This window comes from Megalopta genalis, unplaced genomic scaffold (assembly GCF_051020955.1).
Source record: "Megalopta genalis isolate 19385.01 unplaced genomic scaffold, iyMegGena1_principal scaffold0020, whole genome shotgun sequence".
Taxonomy (NCBI): domain Eukaryota; kingdom Metazoa; phylum Arthropoda; class Insecta; order Hymenoptera; family Halictidae; genus Megalopta; species Megalopta genalis.
The window spans coordinates 2569810-2592696 of NW_027476090.1; the positions used below are offsets into that span (position 1 = coordinate 2569810).

General features: G+C 35.3%; 1 protein-coding gene across 1 annotated transcript in view; it reads left to right on the forward strand.

Annotated features, from left to right (window-relative positions):
• Nucleotides 1-14685: 14685 nt before the first annotated feature.
• LOC117227341 (uncharacterized) overlaps nt 14686-22887 on the forward strand; it is a 97580-nt gene continuing 89378 nt past the window's right edge. The window contains exon 1 of the mRNA XM_076527447.1: nt 14686-14776. Within this exon, the coding sequence (XP_076383562.1) occupies nt 14686-14776 (91 nt within the window). The remainder of the gene's footprint in view (nt 14777-22887) is intronic.

Genomic DNA, 22887 nt, shown 5'->3' on the forward strand with positions numbered 1-22887 from the left:
ATGTTGGAAAAGTCGCATAAATGTCACATCAATTTGCTGTGCAATTTTTATGTTTCACCGAATAATATATTTGAATTCTATGTAACTTTCGAGAGGTTTTACACTGACATTCCTTTCTTTTGAGATTTCTGAAAATAAAAGACCTCCCGAAGGAAACGTAGAAAATGATTGAATAAATTTCCGAATTCAAACGCATGTTAAAATTAAAAATAGCAAGACGTTTAAACGAAAAGACCACGTGGCATCTGTTTGATCAATTTCAGTTTGATTTTTAAATTTGTGAAATATCGCTTCCTTTTCATCATAGCTACAACAGGAAATATTTAAAGCAGTAATTTACGTACTCGAAAAAGTTCTCTCTACGATACTTCCGTGCACAGCAAACGTGCAACCGATTTCAGTTTTTACGAAACGAATGAACGAACGTTCACCACTTTGCGAAGCTTCTTCGGAAATACGTATATCGTGACGGCAACAAAAAAAGAAAATTTATAGTTTTATGACAAACCTTTTGGAATTGAGAACGATTTGAAATTTTACGTCCCACGCGGCCGTATTTTTATCCGCGGCAGGATCACCAGACAGCAGTTCCATACGCATTTTTCAAGGATATTTTGAATTGCGAGATTGGTTTTCCAGCGACTGCACGTGATAAAACAGTATTCGTTGCTGTTCATAAAATGGTTCAATAAAAAGCCCCGTTTTTAATATTCCCGAGCCGCGGGAGGGCCGCGTCATGCGAGTGCGCATAAACTCTTCGGCTATTGAATTTTTTTTGCATAAAGTCGATCCTCGTATAATGCAATATCATCCTCAGCTACTGATAAAAAAAAAAAGATAAAATTAAATAACCATTTTCGGCGTCTCATCGCTTGAACAGTGCGTTTCCAAGCGTCCGTTTGCCAACTCGTCTTCTTGTAAAAATAGGATCGAGCGCCAAAAGAGGTAAAGTTTACGACATCATACACGTTAATGAAATGCGCAAGATTATGCGTAATCTTATCTGCTTTTATGCCAGCAGTTCAGAGAATAGACCTGCAAAAAGTTAAGATCTCTCTCGCGGGAAGAGCTCCGTATTTCCGTTTGTTTGGCTGCATCTGTTTCTGTTTTAATTGGACGACACTTATCTTTTCAACGTGAAAATTAAATAAAGCCTTTCCTAGTAATCAATATGTCGTACATACATAGTCGAAAGATCATTAGATCTTAAGATCGTCGTATGAAGATTCAAATTCACATACCAGAAATTGATAAAACTCAACTTGTAGGTCAACAAAATTATTCGATTTTCAGAAGATACGTCAACTCCGTTTCGATCTGGATACGAGAAAAAAGTCATCAACGGAAGAAACTTTAAGATTGCCGGATGGAAAATCGTTTGAAATCATTATACAGGGTGTCCCAAAAATGTCTCGTAATCCGAGAATGGGAGGTTCCTGAGGTAATTTGAAGTAAGTTTGTCCTTGGCAAAAATGCGATCCATTGCTTTGTTTACGAGTTATTAAGGAAAAAGAGTGACCAATGAGAGGTGAGATATGTTGGCGCAAGGCGGCCGAGCCAATGAGTGGAACCGGGCTTCGTGCGCTCATTGGCTCGGCCGCCAAGCACTAGGCAAGTTCGCATCTCATTGGTAGGTGTTTTTCGTTAATAACTCATAAACAAAGCCACAGATTGCATTTTCGCAAAGGAAAAAGTTACTTAGAATGATCTCAGCTACCCCATATTTCCGTAATGCGAGACATTTTTGGGACACCCTGTATTGGGTTGGCAACTAAGTAATTGCCGATTTCAGTTATAGATGTCTCTCACTCCCATTTTTATGATATCCGTAAATGTTATATTATAAAATTATTATTATTATTATTATTATGTTATTTTTTATTATCTGTGAATGTTAGCAACTGGACAAATTGAATGCAGCGGTCAAGGAAAAGCGAGCAGAATTGGTCAATCGTAAAGGTGTCATTTTCCAGCAGGACAATGCTAGGCCGCACACGTCTTTGTCCACTCGGCAAAAATTGATGGATATTGGTTGGGAATTGATGTTACACCCACCATATAGCCCTGATCTCGCGCCATCGGATTACCACTTATTTCGATCCCTGGACAACTCCCTTCGTGGTAAAACTTTGAATGACGATGACGCTGTAAAATCTCACTTAACTCAGTTTTTGGCCGAAAAGGATCAGACTTTCTACGAGCGTGGAATTTTCAAGTTGTCAGAGAGATGGCAAAAGGTCATCGAACAAAATGGAAGATACATTACAGATTTAACTTCGTTCCAAGTAAAAAAAAAATTTTTTATTTCATTGAACGAATCGGCAATTACTTAGTTGCCAACCCAATAGAACAAATGGGAAACATTCGTCGAACTGTGATACAATCGAAGTTCCATCGACGAGACTACGTTTTATTTCATTACTAGCTCAATTTTACTGTTAATTACACATCGTTAGCTTCGCTGTGCTCGCATAAGATCTCATAGCGTCTCGAGTGTACACGTTTCTATGATTGCTAGTTTCTTTTGGGAACCCAGTTGCTCGTCTGCGCATCGCTGGAGGGGTCTTACGGGGGTTTCGTTGCAGACGTAATCTTGGCGCTCGTGGCGCCAAAGTGCGTCCGACAAAAGGTATAGACCATTTGTGCCGTTTCACAGCTGAGGCTTCCTTCTCGTTTAAGCACACAGGTGCGCATCGCGATTTACCATATTTCAAAACGAACGTCTCAATTAGCTTAATAACAAACTAGATTAAGCCTGTCGTTAGTCTCAAGATTTAATTTTAAGTTGGAGTACGAGGATCGATCATTAGTGGGAGGCTTATGTTTCTGAACAAGAGAAAACACGAAATTGTTCATTTTGTAGTAGGCTCCAGGCTCTTCGTTTAAAAGCATAAATACTACAAAATTATACAAATGATATGGTCTTACAGATCATGCGTGACAACGGGGCACTTGCAAACATTGGATATTTTTATATATCATAATATTTTTAATATATATATATATATATTTATATATATATTGTCATATTTATAATATTATTAAATAGTATGCAAAAATATTATAAATATATAATATTAATATTATAATATATTATATATAATATTATAATATTAATTTTATATATTTTTAATATTTTTACATACTATTTAATAATTTGATACATCCCACTGCATATTTTCAATATATCCAAATTGTACAAATAATAGTATTAGTAAATATTGTATTATTAACGGTCTTTTTATCCGGAAATATAAGAAATGATCGCAAGAATGATTCTGAAAACTTTCACCGAGATCACACTCACAAGCCTGCTAAGCTCAATAAGCATTGGAATTTGAGTAATAATTTAATACCTCTCGAACAGTTTACATTACATGTTATTTCATCTTCATAAATAATTCCTTTTCAGGGTTACAGGTTTCGTAACCGTGGCCCATATATTACCTTCGCCTATGTTGTTTCATAACATGAGAAGATTGACGTAAATATACAATATGAAATTGCCGACTGTCCCGCTGCCCTAGCTATGGGGCACAATTTTATAGGTTCCTTTTACGACTCATGGCAGTCGTGTGTTCTACTTTGCGTTTACGTTATACACGACCCTCGAGCGTTGCTGTCGAATACATAACCTAGACCCAACGTAGACCTAACCGGGTGTTCTTTTTTTTTTTACATTCGAGAGACTGCTCGTTGCATTGTTTTACAGGCTCGTAGAGATTGTGTTGTTGAGTAATATTTTCTTCAGATTGATAGAATATTCTTGCTACTTCTGTTTGCGAATCGTGTTTGTATATTTTTATTATTATAAAAACATTTAAAAAAATACATAACCTAGACCCAACGTAGATCTAACCAGCAGTTGAATCATCCACCGTATTCGCCTGATTTGGCCCCGTGTGGCTTCTCCCAGTTCCCAAAATTGAAATTGAAGTTGAAAGGATGTCCTTTTTAATGACATTTCGACCATCAAAATAGCTACAACACGAGCGCTAAAGGCAATTCCACAAAATGAGCTAAAACACGCATTTGTATCACGGTTGAATCGCTGTAACAAGTGTATTGAAATTGGAGGAGAATATTTTGAATACAAAAAACCGAAAAATATTCATATATGAGCCGTTTATTTTGAAAGTGGCATAAGTCACTTTGTTTTTAAGTCGATATATTTAAGGGTTTGCGTTTTAACACGTTTAAAAATATGGATGCTAACTTTCGAGAAGATTTACTTGTACTTGTTATCTCAGGATACTGATATTTTTTTCAGTATAAATAATTTCGTATAAACATTAAAAAAATCATCACTTTTCATTACGGTAAAGTGACTTGAGCCACTTTCAAAATACATAGTTTAGAAAAATGACTGACATATATTAATTTTGTCCGACGTATTTTACCGAAATGATGTTTTGAAAGGACAGTGATTTACTAAAATTGTTGAATAAATTACATATATAATAATAATTTATACCATGAACATATTTAATATAAAGGTTTGATTTAAGTATTTTTTATTTTATTATTCATAAAATACAAAGATAATTAGTACGTTTTGAAACATAAGTAAAAGTAATTTATATGAAAATACATCGGTTCAATATAATTTTCGTCATCGATAGGAGTGATTAAGTCCTCGGAAATCGTGTTTTGTTTCAAATTTATCAAATAACTGTGGTATATTGGGGGTATATAATTAAGCAAGTCCATCGTGTCTTTGTATTTTGCTGAAGAAACAGGACGAGATCCAGCGTATAACGGATCCATTTCTATTTGTGAATAACGCCTAGGTCTTCCTCTTTTTGGTGACATATCCAAAGTCAGAAATTCATCTTTTTCATCTAAAGTTAGTTTATAAAACATTTTATAGTCACTTGCGGGTCTGGAGAGGTAGTCGCCACATCACTATAATATAATTTACAAAACTGCACTATTCTTTCGCACTTACAAAAATAAGTCCAGTGATCACAAGTTTTTTAGAAATACTGAAAATAATTCAAAACAATACTTCACACACACTTATCACACGTTTCTATTTCTTTTACACTAAGCCCCGCAATTAATTTCCTGAGTACAGCGACTCACGCCACTTTCAAAATAAACATGTTTGTTATACCGTTAATTAGCAAAACTTCTCTCGAACAAATCTCAATAGTTCTGAACTTATTGATTGCAAATTTAAAAAAAAATGAAAAGATACCGTTCAATCGTAATTAGTAATCGAGTTATCATTAACTCGATTTCTTCGAAAAAGTGATTTATGCCACTTTCAAAATAAACGGTTCATTTATTCCGATGGCAACGCGAGACAAATGCAATGTAAGTAAATTCTCCCTAATTGACGCTCAGCTTGGAAACATAAATGGACAATTTGGAGGGAGGAGATACGATTATTCGATTATTGCGGCTTGATTTTATAGTTGTTGACGATCGGTAATTATAAAAATGAGCCACAAGGTTCGAATAATCGCATCTCCTCTTTCCAAATTGACTATATTTGTGTACAATTTCCCGAGTACAGCGACTTACGCCACTTTCAAAATAAACGTGTTTGTTATACCGTTAATTAGCAAAACTTCTCTCGAACAAATCTCAATAGTTCTCAACTTATTGATTGCAAATTTTTTTAAAGTGAAAAGACACCTTGCAATTGTAATTAGTGTTACCATTAACTCGATTTTTTTGAAAAAGTGACTTATGCCATTTTCGAAATAAACGGCTCATATCTTGTTTCAATGATGTTTTCCTCGGCCAGTCTCAGAACTTATTTGTCGCACTGTGCATACAATATATAAGAATAGAAGGTTTCAACGAATTATAACAAGAAATTCGAAATATTCTTCGGAGCCACTGTATACGCTGCTTCGTGGTAAGAAGTGTAACAAAGAAACGCAAACGCTCGGTTTACGACGTGTAACTGTACATTTTCGTTTCTTCTTTTCGCAACGCGAGTTGACGCGGCTCCTGATTTAAGGATAGAAGAGGACGGCGAGAACGGTAACGAGGCCAAAACCGAGCAGTTTTTATCGGAATGTTAAAAAATAACTCGATCCACGGAAAGGTCAAAGTGCCTTCGGTGCCTTCGCAGCGGACAGCGTCGTCGTCCCGATGGGGTTCGACCTCGTATAACTATCTCGGCCGCTGACGAACGAAGAGGTAAAACGGGTAGTGGAACGAGCCGGGATAGTGGAACGTTCCGAGCGGTCCGCTTTCCAGGAACACGAGTGTAAATCACGATTTTATTACGGATAATTTTACGAGGAGTCGTGCTCGCCGCCGCCGACGCTGTTCGAGTGTCGGCTACCTTAAACTTGTAATCGCGCGTCATCGTCTCTCGTGAACCTCGGACCACGGCCGCGGAATCGTTAGCGAATTAGGGAAACCTGGCCAAACAAGCCTGGCCACGGTCTCCGACGATATTCGCAGCCATGTCTGCTCTGCGATTATTACGACGACAACACCGTTCTCCGGGAATAATGATATTTATTTAATGAAGCATCATTTTTCGCTCGGTGCATCATTTTTTAACGCGTTAAGTGCCGCGTCGATCGCATGTAGGTGATACTGATCTCTGATTAGATTCAGAAATTTCTGTATTTGACACGTCGAAGGCCACGGGGCGACTATGAAGGTGACCAGCGAAGGCCAGATTCCTAAAAACATAATTCGAGTAAAATTCTTCAAAATTGTTCATCGTCGTTGTTATCGTCGTCATTAATCCCTTGCCGTACGATTTTCTTCATAGTTGCAGCGATCAAAAGTTTTTCGATTGTAATCATTTCTAAGAAGAAAAAAGACAATTTGTATTTATTGTGGTTTGTTTGTTTGTATTTATTGTCTACGTTTACTGAAATGTTTAAATACCGATGACAAGAAATCAGGATTTGATTCCGACTGAAAAGAACGGAATATCATTTATACTTAACTGGTTATTACTATAGAAATCTCCGTCACGTGTCAGACTCGTCGAAGTATGGCAAGGGGTTAAAATGACTCTGTGAAATAAATGTGTCACGCATGATTGCATAATAATAAATTACACGTTATAAGAAGTTGGCCAGACGGAGAAACCGTGTGATATTAGCGTGGCATTTTTAACGTGCGATTGTAACATACTCGATATAATTGAAATTTATTCAAATTTTCAAAGCAGGAGAGCGTGCTTAGCTCTGCTTAATTCTCATTGAGCGTCCATTATGGTGAATTTGAACGACTAGTTTCAACTAAAAGTGAAATATTATATATATTCTTATATATATATATATATATATATATAATAATAATAATATAATAAATATATATAAATATATATATATATATATATATATATATATATATATATATATATATATATAATAATAATATATAAGAATTTTTATATATATATATATATATATATATTCTTATTATATATGTTCTTATGAAATTGGTCTAAATAAATAGATCGGTTCAGTAATTATGTGTAAACGCATCTTTGCAATCTCAATAACTGTTCTAGCTGATTAAATCACGTGATTTCATTATTATAACAATGATTGAATTACGTGAGAATTTTTCAATTGGATATTGGACGCTAAATGTGTTACATATTAGATTGTATATAATGAAAGGGTTTAAATCGGTTATAATGTAACGACGACTTTGTTGAAACATGAGATTCTTGTTGGGAGCATACTGAAAAAATGCATACAAGTAAACAGTGCATACATCGATAAATAACATTTTGATTTAAACTGTACAATCAATTTTTCTTTTCTTTTTTCAAATAATGCTAGTTACGTGATCTTGGTTTACACTTTGCTTTTTAATGAAAAATTTTATTTTATATTTATTATGTAAAGTGTCTAACGTTACATTATAACGTGTCTAATTTATTCTTCCATTTGGTCGACTTTTCACCTCTTCTGTTAAATAAATAAGCGTCTCCTTCTCTCTTTTCACAGAAGTCATACTTTCAACTCTGTTTTTCTTTTCCTTTCAATTATGCAAAAGATGCGAAGCACAGTCTTCATTTTGCTTCTTATCTCGACATTATGACACAATGTTTATTGTGTCTTTCTTTCCTGTATATAATACCATCTTCTACTCTTGAAACGCAGTTTGCTCATCAGCTTTTTACATTCACGCCGTTCTCGCACCTGCGGCCACAATTCTGCACAAACTGTTTCGAAATTTATTAATTTGCGCAGTTGCGCACGTAGCGTACGTAGCGTACGTTTGCTTGAATTTTCATAACGCATTTATGGTATAATTTCACATTGACAACATTTAGAGGACAATCTTTACTTCAACGGTCTTCAATGACGTTCTCCTTTATTTTGACTATAAATAAACTATTAATGAAATTCTCTTGCATTCGAATTCTTATAAAACAGTCTATCAAATAAATATCTGTTAAACAATCTACTTATGATTCGTACAACAAAGGTCTTAATTTTTTGGAGAAATTAAGGATATACGAATCCACACTTTCGCTACGAGATATTAAACACGCTGGTTCTATATATAGTACAAAATACGTATTGCAGTAGTTGATTCTTTTCAGAAGGAACGAACGAATTTGATCGTTTCGTTTAATATTTTGCGGACGCGGATTTTTTTAAAGTAAAGAGAGTATTTCTCTCATAGTTTCATGATCTCGTAGACTCTCTCATAGTATACGTATCGAAGACATTAATAGTTAGAGAAATAATGATCATTTCGTTCTGCATGCATATAATAAAATTTGCAACTTATAGAATTATCCTGATGTCACTATGTCGACACTCGTCCACGAAGGGTTAAGTTCCATCCGCTATTGAAAGGTAATTTCGAGAAGCGAACAGAAACATTCGGTGTACTTAAATCGCCATCTAATTACAGTAAATTCTCCCTAATTGACGCTCAGATTGTACACAATAGTTGACAATCGGTAAAAAGAACTATAAAAACGAGCCGCATCTCCTCATCCCAAATTGTTCATTTTTGTTCAATCTGATCGTCAATTTGGGAGAATTTACTGTATTCAGTTTTCGACAATTAAATTCAACAAGTTTCCGTCACATTAGGAACAATGGAAATACGCCTACACGAAGCATATTAAAAAACGTGTCCTCAAAAACTGATCAATATAACTGGGAATGGTCGCGAACACCGTCGATTGTTGTGAAAATGATTCGCTGTCCGAGGGTCAAAGAATCGAAGTTCTCTGGAACAAAAATACTAAGTAATTGCCGATTTCAGATATAGATGTCTCTCACTCCCATTTTTATGATATCAGTAAATGTTATATTATAAAATTATTATTATTATTATTATTATTATTATTATGTTGTTTTTTATTATCCGTTTAAGATATTCTCAAATATTTATCTTCAATGTTAAAATATTGGTAATGATCCTTGTTATTCGGTCATGTTTAATGGCTACAGATTTTTCGAACACGTAATTTTTCGCACACAATCCGATTTAAGGTGAAATGTTAGTTCCTAAAAATTTTAGAGTATCTCATCATTTTGTCCAATGATTGTAATAATATTGTAAATAATATAATTTAATAATATATAATTATAATAAACTTGGTTACAATCAATGGACAAAATTATGAGGTACTCTAAGAATTAATCTACTCTAAAAATATTATTATAATAATATATATTGTTACAATATAACATATATATTGGTTATAATCTTATAAACTTGATTACAATCAATGGACAAAATTATGAGGTACTCTAAAAATTGATCTACTCTAAAAATATTATTATAATAATATATATTATAATTATATGTTATTATATATGTTATAACAATATTATTATTATAATATTATAATATATAATTATTGGATTGGCAACTAAGTAATTGCCGATTTCAGATATAGATGTCTCTCACTTCCATTTTTATGATATCCGTAAATGTTATATTATAAAATTATTATTATTATTATTATTATGTTATTTTTTATTATCCGTGAATGTTAGCAACTGGACGAATTGAATGCAGCGGTCAAGGAAAACCGACCAGAATTGGTCAATCGTAAAGATGTCATTTTCCAGCAGGACAATGCTAGGCCGCACACGTCTTTGTCCACTCGGCAAAAATTGATGGATATTGGTTGGGAATTGATGTTACACCCACCATATAGCCCTGATCTCGCGCCATCGGATTACCACTTATTTCGATCCCTGGACAACTCCCTTCGTGGTAAAACTTTTAATGACGATGACGCTGTAAAATCTCACTTAACTCCGTTTTTGACCGAAAAGGATCAGACTTTCTACGAGCGTGGAATTTTCAAGTTGTCAGAGAGACGGCAAAAGGTCATCGAGCAAAATGGAAAATACATTACAGATTAAACTTCGTTCCAAGTAAAAAGAAATTTTTTATTTCATTGAACGAATCGGCAATTACTTAGTTGCGAACCCAATATGTTCTAGGTCCGAGAGGTCACAATTAGAGAACAAACGTGGAACGACTCGTTCTTTCTCGGTAATCTTATTGACTTCACCGACTGGTTCGCTCGTATGATGACCAGTCAATTAAACTTGATCAGCGGAAATTCCGAGGACGAACAATCAGCATAGCTCCTGATATCCCTGCAGGACCAATCGCGTGCTGCTACACGTTTGTGAGACCGGCATCGGTTTTACGATCGCTCGATGCGAGACGTTTCATCGAAATTAAGATTCACAGGCAGAAACTCGTCGCTAGGGGGATGGTCGCGCCTATTTCTCCCCTTTTCTGCTTATTTTATGCGTTTATATGTTCGATATTTTATGACCGACGGCAAGATAATCGCGAATGACGCGTTTCTGCTATCCGCGCATGAATTTCTGATCCTGCTGAAAGTGGTTTCTCGCTCTTCGATCTTTTGCATACTAATGAAACGCGACATTGTATTCCAGGTGCTTTCTTTTTTCGTTTTCCATCTCGTTCATGCGGCTAACGGCTCGCGTCGGCTCCGCGAGCCTTGACGACCGTTCTACGGTGTATCACCGTTTAATATCCGAGTTTCATTAGATTTTAATTACTTAGCTCGGTCGTCTCGAAATATTGGAAACGATTTTTTTGCGGGAACGGGATAATAAATTCACTTTATTTTAAACTGTATATTTCTGATCACGAGTCCTCTTCCTTTCCGTTGCCAACAACATTCGTATCTTTTGTTCACTTAGAGACACTATATTCCGCCCGTTCGTCGTACTTCTCGCCGATCTCGTAAGCATTTGCAACGCGATTACTTCATTTCCTACAAATACTGAATTTTACAGTCATATTGTTCACTAATATTTTTATCATTTCGACTAATTCAATGTCAATTTAGTCACTCGACTGAGATCTAAACTGAAATGAACGACTCTGAAAATCTTTCTGAATTACCATCAGAATGAATTAATATAATTTCATAAATATTCTGTCAAATAAAAGCTATAATTATAGCTGTTACCTCGAATAATACTTATGTGCTGTTCCTTTTCTGCAACTGAACAACGTTATCAGATCGAAATATTTAAGTCCTTTCAGTCTTTTCGAGGGCTTCAGAGCTCTGCAAAATTCTTCATAAAATTATGCACGATGCAATATCATGATCATGAATTAATCAAGCCGTGTATGTTCGGTAATGATACTAATACAGCCATACGAAGCGAGTAACGTTCATTCATACGTTTGCAAACGGAAACGTCGAACGGAATCAAACGAAAGAGCGGCTCCCGGTGTCCGGGCGAGAGTTAAGTTTCGTGCGCTTGTTATTATGTGATTTGCGGTTGGATTAGCATGGTACGTTCTCAAGGAATAGCCTTACATACACGTTGGTGGTCTCAGTTTGCATTTCTGGTTGAATCACGATTCACTCGGTGGGACGCTACTCGTTTGCGGTGCCTTTCTTTTCGGCTTTTGCGGTCACGTAAATTCGGATTTCGTAAAGCAACGAAAGGAAGGAATCCATCCTCTCGCATAAAAGGGGATCCCGACGCTTTAATTACATTTTGCAAGAGGCACAGACCCGCCGGCTGCGGCGTTTCCGTGCGTATTCGATGGTTTAATGATCTTCGAGCCGCGTGAATGAACTCCGCGTGTAAATGAATCCGTTTCTGTTGAATCACAGTTATTCATACGAATAACCATGAAACAATTGGATTTATCATTTTTACAGCGAAACGTTGTTTATCATGCTTTTCACATGTCGCTGATTTAACCAGCATTCCGCCTTCATGTTTCCAAGTCAATGCATCCCCTCGGGTTAAATTGACATTGTCTCGCGAAAAATCAATTTCATCTACTAAATATTCTATTGAAAATAAAGAACGATGTTTTCTTGGCAGTGAATTAAACTGTGTGTCGGATAAACAGCTTTTTTATATTTTATATATTTTTTATATTATACATATATTGTATTTTATATTATATATATATTTTTATTTATATTTTTTATATCATATATATATATATATATATATATATTACAGAAAGATTTAGAATTCTTGAAGTAATGGCGATGTCCCATTCGCAGTAGTTCTGCCCCAAACACTTGCACATTCCTGCATTTTCCGATTACAGTAATTTCAATTTTGAGAGGAGAAGATACGATTATACGAGTCTTGCGGCTCGTTTTTATAGTTACCGATTGTCAACAACCGTAGAAACGAGAGACGCAACGCTCGAATAATCGTATCTCCTCTTCCCAAGTTTTCCACATGTTTGCGCAATCTGAGCGCGAATTATGGAGAGAGAGAAATTGCCGTATATTCTTCAGAAAGCCGTCGGGTTCCCGCCGCGACGTGAAACAGATGGAACCGAGATAATTTCAAAGGGTGCCTGTCGGTAATTGATAGATAATTGAAAGATAATGCCCATTTTCGGCAGGTTTCCACGTTGTTCGGCGGCTTAGTATTATGCTAATTTAATTTATGCTCTGTTTCACGCAACCCGCGTGCAGGCACGTCGGTTCCACAGTATTTAAGTAATAATCTCCATCTGTGTGGTTTCGGCGGGATACGATGATTCCCGATTTGCCAGCCTCGCAGTCTTTTTAGCCGGCGGCGTGGCGCGGCGCGGCGCGGCGGCTTCCCCCGTTTCTTTCAGCGCTTTCTCTCCGACTCCCCGATCGCCTGCCACTGGAAACATCGTATTAATTGGCCGATCGAGCATCTCTAATTTATGAGTGTTCGTCGCACGTGCGCCCACCCAGGCTTAAGAATATTTTTCAAGTAGGACACCGACGGGGGAATACGATCTTTGTTCCCCCGGTAGGTAGATCGTCGATAAAATCGTCGCGCGGCGTTCTCAGTTTAAAAAAAGCTACCTCCGGCCTAATTTCTTAAGCCCTATGTTAATGAGATTTCCACATCGATCTCTTTACGGCGCGATCCCTTTGTGCGCGCTTCATCCAAGGGACACTGTCTCGTTCTTCTGACAAAAAATGATGGAACGTCGAACGGAATATGTTCGACGCTTGCGTCCAATCTGCATACTTATTTTTTCAACATGTCTTTAATCCCGAATTCGATATTTCGAACATTATCCATTAAATACGAAGGTTATTCAATATTTTCAAGGGAGCATTCTAGTCTCGGACGCGTTCTCTTTGTTCTTTTTAAAGAAACTAGGCAATTTCTTGCATCGACGTTTTTCGTACATATTTGTTACTTTTTCAACCATGTATGCAAATGTTATGTATTATATTTTATATTATTTTATATTTCATTACATTGGATTTACATTACATTACATTCACATTACATTCACATTACATTCACACTACATTTACATTACATTTACATTACATTTACATTACATTTACATTACATTTACATTACATTTACATTGCATTAAATTTACATTACGTTTACATTGCATTACATTTACATTACATTCACATTAAATTTACATTACGTTTACATTGCACTACATTTACATGACATTTACATTACATTCACATTACATTTACATTACGTTTACATTGCATTACATTTACATTACATTTACATTACATTTACATTGCTTTACATTTACATTTCATTACATTTAAATTAAAAATTTATTATATTTAAAAATTTACTACAACGAGAAATTGTCGAAATAGGTGCTAATACATAGCCTCGTGGCAATCAAAAAGATGTCGTGTCACGCAAGTGCAATTTGTTCTCTATTTTAAATAATTTTAATAAGTCGGAATAAATGCATCAGCATCCTCAGTTTTTTCAATAGGTTCGCTATTTTATGTTTCATCTATCCATTTTTGTCATGAGTACAGAAAATCCAACAAATTTACAACCGATATCTAATAAATACCAACAGAACCACTCGTGCCACGCACTGTTCCATAAATACATCTCATTCAAAAAATACTTATCAACGTCTGCCGGCCGTGAAACGGGGAGAGAAGATCGATATCAAAGTATCACCCTCATGTTCGCCGCCCCTCGCTGCAAAATATTTTGATCCAGTCTAATCTCCAGCTCATTCGCGGCAATAAAGAAATCTCGTGAAATGAACGGACGATGAGAACCCGGCATTTTAATCGATTTTCCCCGCAGGGATGAGGGATTAAACCCGAAAGGAGAGGAGTTCACAGGGAACCACGGAAGTAGCCTCCATTCGGGAGGAACGCTTCTTAAAGAGGATGTATGGGATTAAGATAATAGTCCCGGGAGGGAAGGAACTCGGAAGGTGAAGCAACCGAAAGCAAAAACGAGCGATATGATGTGGGTCAAAGTCTTTGGGACTGGGTCGCAGGCGTTCGGCTCCTTCCTAAGGAGCAGCCCGTCCCTCGCGAGCCTCTTCAGGGTCGATGGTAAGACGAGAGGCGAAGTCAGGGTTGGCTTTCAATTGCCACAGCGTCGACCTTTCTATACTACGATCTACTCGATAAAAGGATGTCGCCTTCAAACACGATGGAAGCTGCTTTACCTAATTTTATCGTGCGAATCGTTTTTCTCCAACTATCGCAACTTTATTGTATTGGGTTGGCAACTAAGTAATTGCCGATTTCAGTTTATATATGTCTCTCACTCCCATTTTTATGATATCCGTAAATGTTATATTACAAAATTATTATTATTATTATTATGTTATTTTTTATTATCCGTGAATGTTAGCAACTGGACAAATTGAATGCAGCGATCAAGGAAAAGCGACCAGAATTGGTCAATCGTAAAGGTGTCATTTTCCAGCAGGACAATGCTAGGCCGCACACGCCTTTGTCCACTCGGCAAAAATTCATGGATATTGGTTGGAAATTGATGTTACACCCACCATATATAGCCCTGATCTCGCGCCATCGGATTACCACTTATTTCGATCCCTGGACAACTCCCTCCGTGGTAAAACTTTGAATGACGATGACGCTGTAAAATCTCGCTTAACTCAGTTTTTGGCCGAAAAGGATCAGACTTTCTACGAGCGTGGAATTTTCAAGTTATCAGAGAGATGGCAAAAGGTCATCGAACAAAATGGAAAATACATTACAGATGAAACTTCGTTCCAAGTAAAAAAAAATTTTTTATTTCATTGAACAAATCGGCAATTACTTAGTTGCCAACCCAATACATATAGTGGCAGATCTGAAAATGCTTTTCTAAAATTTGTGTTATAGGCTCAGATAAAAAAAGGTTGAAAATGAGAGTTCTTTATTCTTTTTTTGTCGTTCCAAATAATTGCGAGATTAAAAGAAAAGTATCAGAGTCCAGCTTTAAAAAAGTTATACCGTTTCAAAAGAGGCATGAATACTTACGGGACTCAATGTATGCTTAAATTCAGAGTCCATTCATAGTTTTGTCATAAGAACATTTTTATAATTCTGATAGAACGAGTTATAATTCCGAGAACGAGTCGTTTTAACTTGTTATTTTGATCCGATGATTCTAATGTTGAACACGTTTAATTTTCTGTTATTGCAATTACTTAGTTGCCAACCCAATATTACGGACACTCGTAAGTAAACTGCAGATTTCATGGAATTACAATAAAAATATGAGAGGTTAAATACGAAACAGTGAAACCATTGAAAAGAATTTCAAATACTAACAATATGGAATTACAATAAAAATGTGAGAGATTAAATGCGAATCAGTGAAACCATTTCAAAAAATTTCAAATACTAACAATATGGAATTACAATAAAAATGTGAGAGATTAAATGCGAAACAGTGAAACCATTTAAAAAGATTTCAAATACTAACAATATGGAATTACAATAAAAATGTGAGAGATTAAATGGGAAACAGTGAAACCATTTCAAAAAATTTCAAATACTAATAATATGGAATTGCAATAAAAATGTGAGAGATTAAATGCGAATCAGTGAAACCATTTCAAAAAATTTCAAATACTAATAATATGGAATTACAATAAAAATGTGAGAGATTAAATGCGAAACAGTGAAACCATTTAAAGAAATATCAACTATTGTTGTGTTGTTTTAAACTCGTTAAAATTGTTATGAGCAACATTAAATGTCTCCGCAGCTTTAGCATATTTCCATTAATGCAGACAAATCTTATTTTTCATAAAGTCAACAGTCTTGTCATAAGTAGACAGCCTATCTTTACGTATTTATTATATTATTACCAGCCTATCTTTATATTATTATTATTATATTATTACGTTAACAAGTATTAACCAGTTAGCTGCTGCAATCTCTTTGAGAAACATATAAGTTACTATAAGTTATATAGTAAAAAAACATGTAAGTTATATAGCACTATTTTATTTAGAAGTCGCAGATTTCAAAAGAAACAAATTTGAAAAAGTGTCCCATTGCCGGATAATGGGCTAACGATGCACATTGCTCAGGCACTCGATGTTCCCAATTTTCTTCGAAACACTTGCTAAAAAAATGATTAATTACTTATTGCAATTACGTAAACGAATAAACCGCAAAATATATTTCTTTTTTATCGCGGCGGTCAACGATCGATGAATTTCTGTAACTGGCACTATAAATAATGTCTCTCCAATTGCTCAATTTCGTCTGGAGTTGTCTCTAATACAGCTTGTCGGCCGGGAACACCCCCCGCAGCTAACCTAAATTATGGGACGCGCCGGAATCATAAAAATCACTTGAACCGGGCCACTGTGTCCTCCAGGAAGGAAATGAAATCCCGTAGCTCTGCGACAGATTCATTACAGGCTGATATCGCGGAAGAAGGAAAGGGAGAACGATGGGGCGGCATTGGGCGATGACCGATGGCCCGTGGGGTAGGTCCTCGTCTCTTCTTCATTTTTCACCCTCGCATGCTATTAACCATCCCTCCCACGCGTCCCGCCGGCATACCCTTAATAAGATAACGCCATAAGAACGATAAAGTTACCCACTCTACCCCGAAGTGTTATTTTATCTCGATGTTTGGATCTCAATCTTTTCGCAGTTTCTGCCGGCTCTAAGAAAATACGATTACCTCCCGGCTATAATAGAAGCAGACTAATATTGTTATTTGTGCGTCTTGTCTGATAACGTCACGAAGATCTGCGATATGAAGGCGAATTACCAAAGCGAATACTTCTTGCGACGGCAGCGGCTCGCTTCGTGTTGGGGATAATTTAAAAAATGCATCGGCTACGATGCTAACCATTTATCATCACTGGACTGCGGATCATTGTGCAAGTTTCATTGGAAATTTTACAAGAAATGGGACAGCGGTGCATCTTTCAGGGGTGTTGGAAGATTTTATTTTATATTTACTTATTATATTTATTTGTCATTCATTTCGTTTGTAGAAACGAGATAAAAATAGTACTATAGAAGCTCGTTAAAAACTTTGCAACCGTTCTATTGCTTTTTAATATGTACTAACTTATAATATGTAATGCTTTTAATATGTACTAACCATTTATCATCACTGGACTACGGATCATTGTGCAAGTTTCATTGGAAATTTTACAAGAAATGGGACAGCGGTGCATCTTTCAGGGGTGTTGAAAGATTTTATTTTATATTTACTTATTATATTTATTTGTCATTTATTTCGTTTGCAGAAACGAGATAAAAATAGTAGTATAGAAACTCGTGTATTTTGTAAATGTACTACGTTCTACGTATTACTGATTCAAACTGATCAACAATTTGTTAAAAACTTTGCAACCGTTCTATTGCTTTAGATATGTATACTTTCCTCAAGATGAAACTTCATTATTTGTTGCTGAATATTATGAAAAATCCGAGTTATTTCTTCATCCGTCGTAAGATAGATTTCTAGAAATTATGAAATTATATTATCAATGATCCATAATTTCTGAAAGAGTCGTGTAAGAATTAAATTCTTACATTAAAAATGTTCTGTTGAAGGGTTGCACATTTATTACACGTTTTTCCAAAATAGAAGAAATTACTGTACTTTATAAAATTCTCCATGCACTGTATGGACATCTGACAATATTGTAAACCAATTTAGCATGTAATAGTGGTGTATGTGTAGTAGGTATTAGTATCTATGTACTTGTTGATATTTCATCAACGAAGGGCTTAGGGGCGACTAGTCAATTTTGATAACGATAATTCTGTAATCTGTCGGCGTGATCTCGTTTACAATCGCTGTGCAATCGAGGGTCATGAATATGGAAGGGATTTAGGAAAGTTTCGGGAACACTAGAGATTTTGAGAAGTCCAGGAATAGTGCATATTTCGAGAGATGCACGAGGTCTATCCACGGTGCACCGAACTCCTGATATTTAACTCCGTTGTATCGACTTTTCGCTCATAGAACGTAAATGTCATTTGCTTTAATATTGTTAGACAATTGTGGCAATTTTCAAATAGCGTAATATTCAAATTACATTTCGAGATGCGCAGAGCGAAAACTATTGAAAGCGGAACAGTGGAAACATCTATGATTCGATTGATTTCCATGAATTTGACCATCAATTGTAAGGAAATGATTATCGTTGAACAAACAGAGTTGCGAACTAAATAAAACTATCGAACTTAGGTACTTAAAGAGAATGTTATAAAAATGTTCAGAAAGTGAAGCAGAATTTTCAAAAATTTCGAGAGAGACTGTGAGATCACTGTGAAAAATATGTTTCCATTATTATTAACATGCGAGTGTCTCATCGGTCATATATGGGTGGCACTAATTTTTGAACTTCTTCTTTATTATGATATATTCGAACAAACTGAATGTTACTACGATTTTTAGAATGCGAAAGAGTTAAACTAATAGTTGCCATAATAAATTTCAACTTTAAGAACAAAGGAAAGAGTCGATGATTAAACCAGATGGCGACACTTTGAAATTTGATTCGTCGATTTTTTCCTACTGATTTTTTAATATTGGCAGCCTAAAACAATGTAAACAGTAAAAATATTTTGTTGTTTCCTAAGATGTAAGTTTTGATGGTTAAGTAGATTTTCAGATATCATGGCGATGTTTTGGAAAACATACTTTCGCGAAAAACGCATTAAGATTTTTGTCTGCTAATACTGATCACTTATATTACGAATGATTAACCAGCTGTTATTTTCTTAATTTATAAGTTCAGATGAATAATATATAATATAATAATATAATAATATAGTAATATAGTAATATAGTAATATATTATAGTACTATTATTATAGTAATATAGCAATATAGTAATATAATAATATAATAATATATATAATTTGTTAATTTATTTTGTATATGACATTTGTACATATAGTAATATTGTAATATAATAATATGGTATAGTAATATAGTAATATAATAATATATTATAGTAATATTGTTATAGTAATATAGTAATATAATAATATAATAATATATATAATTTGTGAATTCATTTTGTATATGACATTTGTACATATAGTAATATTGTAATATAGTAATATATTATAGTAATATTATAGTAATATTATTATAGTAATATAGTAATACAGTAATATAATAATATAATAATATATATAATTTGTGAATTCATTTTGTATATGACATTTGTAGATGTTGTAATATATTATAGTAATATTTTATAGTCATATTATTATAGTAATATAGTAATATAATAATATATATAATTTGTGAATTCATTTTGTATATGACATTTGTAGATATAGTAATATTGTAAAAAAAAAAAAAATATATATAGTAATATAGTAATATAATAATATATATAGTTTGTGAATTCATTTTGTATATGACATTTGTAGACGTATTTTTGGACCTATATTTTTCGGGGAAATGTGCAAGAATTTGTTTAAAGATTCGCACCAGAATTCCCTGATGAACGTAAAATTTCGGAAAATGGTGTTAGACAATTGAAGAAACATCGCAAGATAAAGGATGCGTCGAGCAGCTTCCGCTGTATCTCTCCGCGGGGTTAAAATTGTTTTTCATATTTAATCAACTAAAATCCCTTTTAATTCATCGCCTACTATATTATGTCCAGGTCAGCTCCATTCAAAAGGCGCTGGCCCCGATCACGACCGCCCTCCGCAAGATCAGAGCAGATAGGAGCGGCACGAATTTACATACTGACGAAAGTTGCCCGGCCAGTTTCCAATTATCAGCGTGGAAAATGGAAATGGCGTAGCCGGTCGCGTTCCCGTAGCCACCGAATTTCACTTTCCACCCTCTCTGCCAGGCTGAACCACTGCGACCGCCGCGCGTTGTTCTGTCCTATCTTCCAGCGCTATAAATTAATACTAATCTCGGCGTCCGTTGTGCAGGCCTGCTCGGTTACATGGCGGGACGCGAGGGTGGCCGACGGGGCCGTTTGGATTTATTGGGATTCGAGTAACTCGGTGCGACGTTATCGTACGATGCTCCACGGGCGCCCGTAGTTGCTACTGACCTCTTCAAGTTCCACCGAAATACACTCCCCCAAGTTCTCGATGCACCCTCGCGAACGTTCGAATTATTGCGAAAACCATAGCAGCCGTGGCATTCGCTCGAATGACATTAAGGGCTGCCGGTCAGACCAAGATCAATATGTGCCCATGAATGCCAATCAATTCGGTGTATAACATTCATTTCATCGGGTTCGATTAGGCCTCGCAGGAACGAGTCGTTCGGCCCGTGTGCTTGCCAAGAATTCCATCCAGTAATAAATTCGCTCGCATTCTGATGCGAGCTAGTAATTGCTCGCTTCCGAATGTGTCCCTAGTAATTGCAAACTGTTTTACTTAACAGAGATTATTTTATTGATTTTTGAAATGTAGGATTCGGAGGTTTTTTAATAAATTATTCACTGGAACTAACGGCGATTAGTTTACAGATTTTTGAAATGTAGGATTCACGTTCGGAGATTCTTTAATCAATTATTCACTGGCACTAATGGCGATTATTTTACAGATTTTTGAAATGTAGGATTCGCGTTCGAAGGTTCTTTAATAAATTATTCACTGGCACCAATGGCGATTATTTTACAGATTTCTGAAACATAAGATTCACGTTCGAAGGTTTTTTAATAAATTATTCACTGGCACTAAAACGGCGATTATTTTCCAGATTTTTTAAATATAGGATTCCCGCTTGAAGATTTTTTAATAAATAATTCACTGACACTAACTGCGATTATTTTACAGATTCTTGAAATATAGGATTTTTTAATAAATAATTCACTGACACTAACTGCGATTATTTTACAGATTTTTGAAATATAGGATTCGCGTTCGAAGGTTCTTTAATAAATTATTCACTGGCACCAATGGCGATTATTTTACAGATTTCTGAAACATAAGATTCACGTTCGAAGGTTTTTTAATAAATTATTCACTGGCACTAAAACGGCGATTATTTTCCAGATTTTTAAAATATAGGATTCCCGCTTGAAGATTTTTTAATAAATAATTCACTGACACTAACTGCGATTATTTTACAGATTCTTCAAATATAGGATTTTTTAATAAATAATTCACTGACACTAACTGCGATTATTTTACAGATTTTTGAAATATAGGATTTACGTTCGAAGATTTTTTAATCAATTGTTCATTAGCACTGAGAAGGTCGGTTCATATTAATGAACCAACCAGTTTGATTTAATTTGGAAGAAAATATGTAAGTGCTTCTTTAAATTCGCTCTCTTCGTGGATGCGTCCACTGAATGTCACGATTAAACGTATTACAGTAAATTCTCACAAATTGTCCTTCAGCTTCGAAATAAAAATGGACAACTTGTGGAAAGAGGAGATACGATCATTCGAGCCTCGCGGTTCGTTTTTACAGTTGCCGATTATCAACAACCATAAAAACGAGCCGCGAGGCTCGCATAATCGTATCTCCTCTTTCCAAGTTGTCCATTTTTGTTTCGAAGCTGAGGAACAATTGAGAGAATTTTTACTGCTGAATTGACTGAATTTTACCTATTTAAAATATAGCATTTACGTGTGCAGATTTCTTAATAAATCGTTCAGTAGCACTGACAAGTGCAGTTCTTTTTAATGTACCAACTGGTTCGACTTCATTCGATAGAAAATGTTTAAGTTCTTTATACAGCGGTATGTGTTAGAACCTAATTGGTAGTTTACCTTTTTGTGGCGTTATTTCCTATTTGCTCCTTTTCTAAATCTACATATTCGATGGGATATTTATAATGATGTGTGTCATTGTCTAGTTCGTATATTAGAAGGTCAGTATTTTTAACATTTATCTGGTACGATGATTTTCACAACAAAACGACTGTTTTTCAAACGAATATTTTGTCCATGATAGACCTTAAATAACGAAATAAGAAGAGACGTATTCATCTAATTCTACAATAGATGAACCATATATTGTATTTGAATTTAGCAAGTGTATATAAAATAACAAAAACATGTTGTGGTCACGCTCATGAACTCGGTATGAAGATATTACAGCTGATAATTCGGTGTGGGCTAGAATAGATGTCTCTTCTCTGACTCCCTGTTGGATGACCAGCATTCCGTGGATTAATTGTTCGCGTTACGTAAAACGTCTGTTTTCACAGTACAATGTAAGCTACATG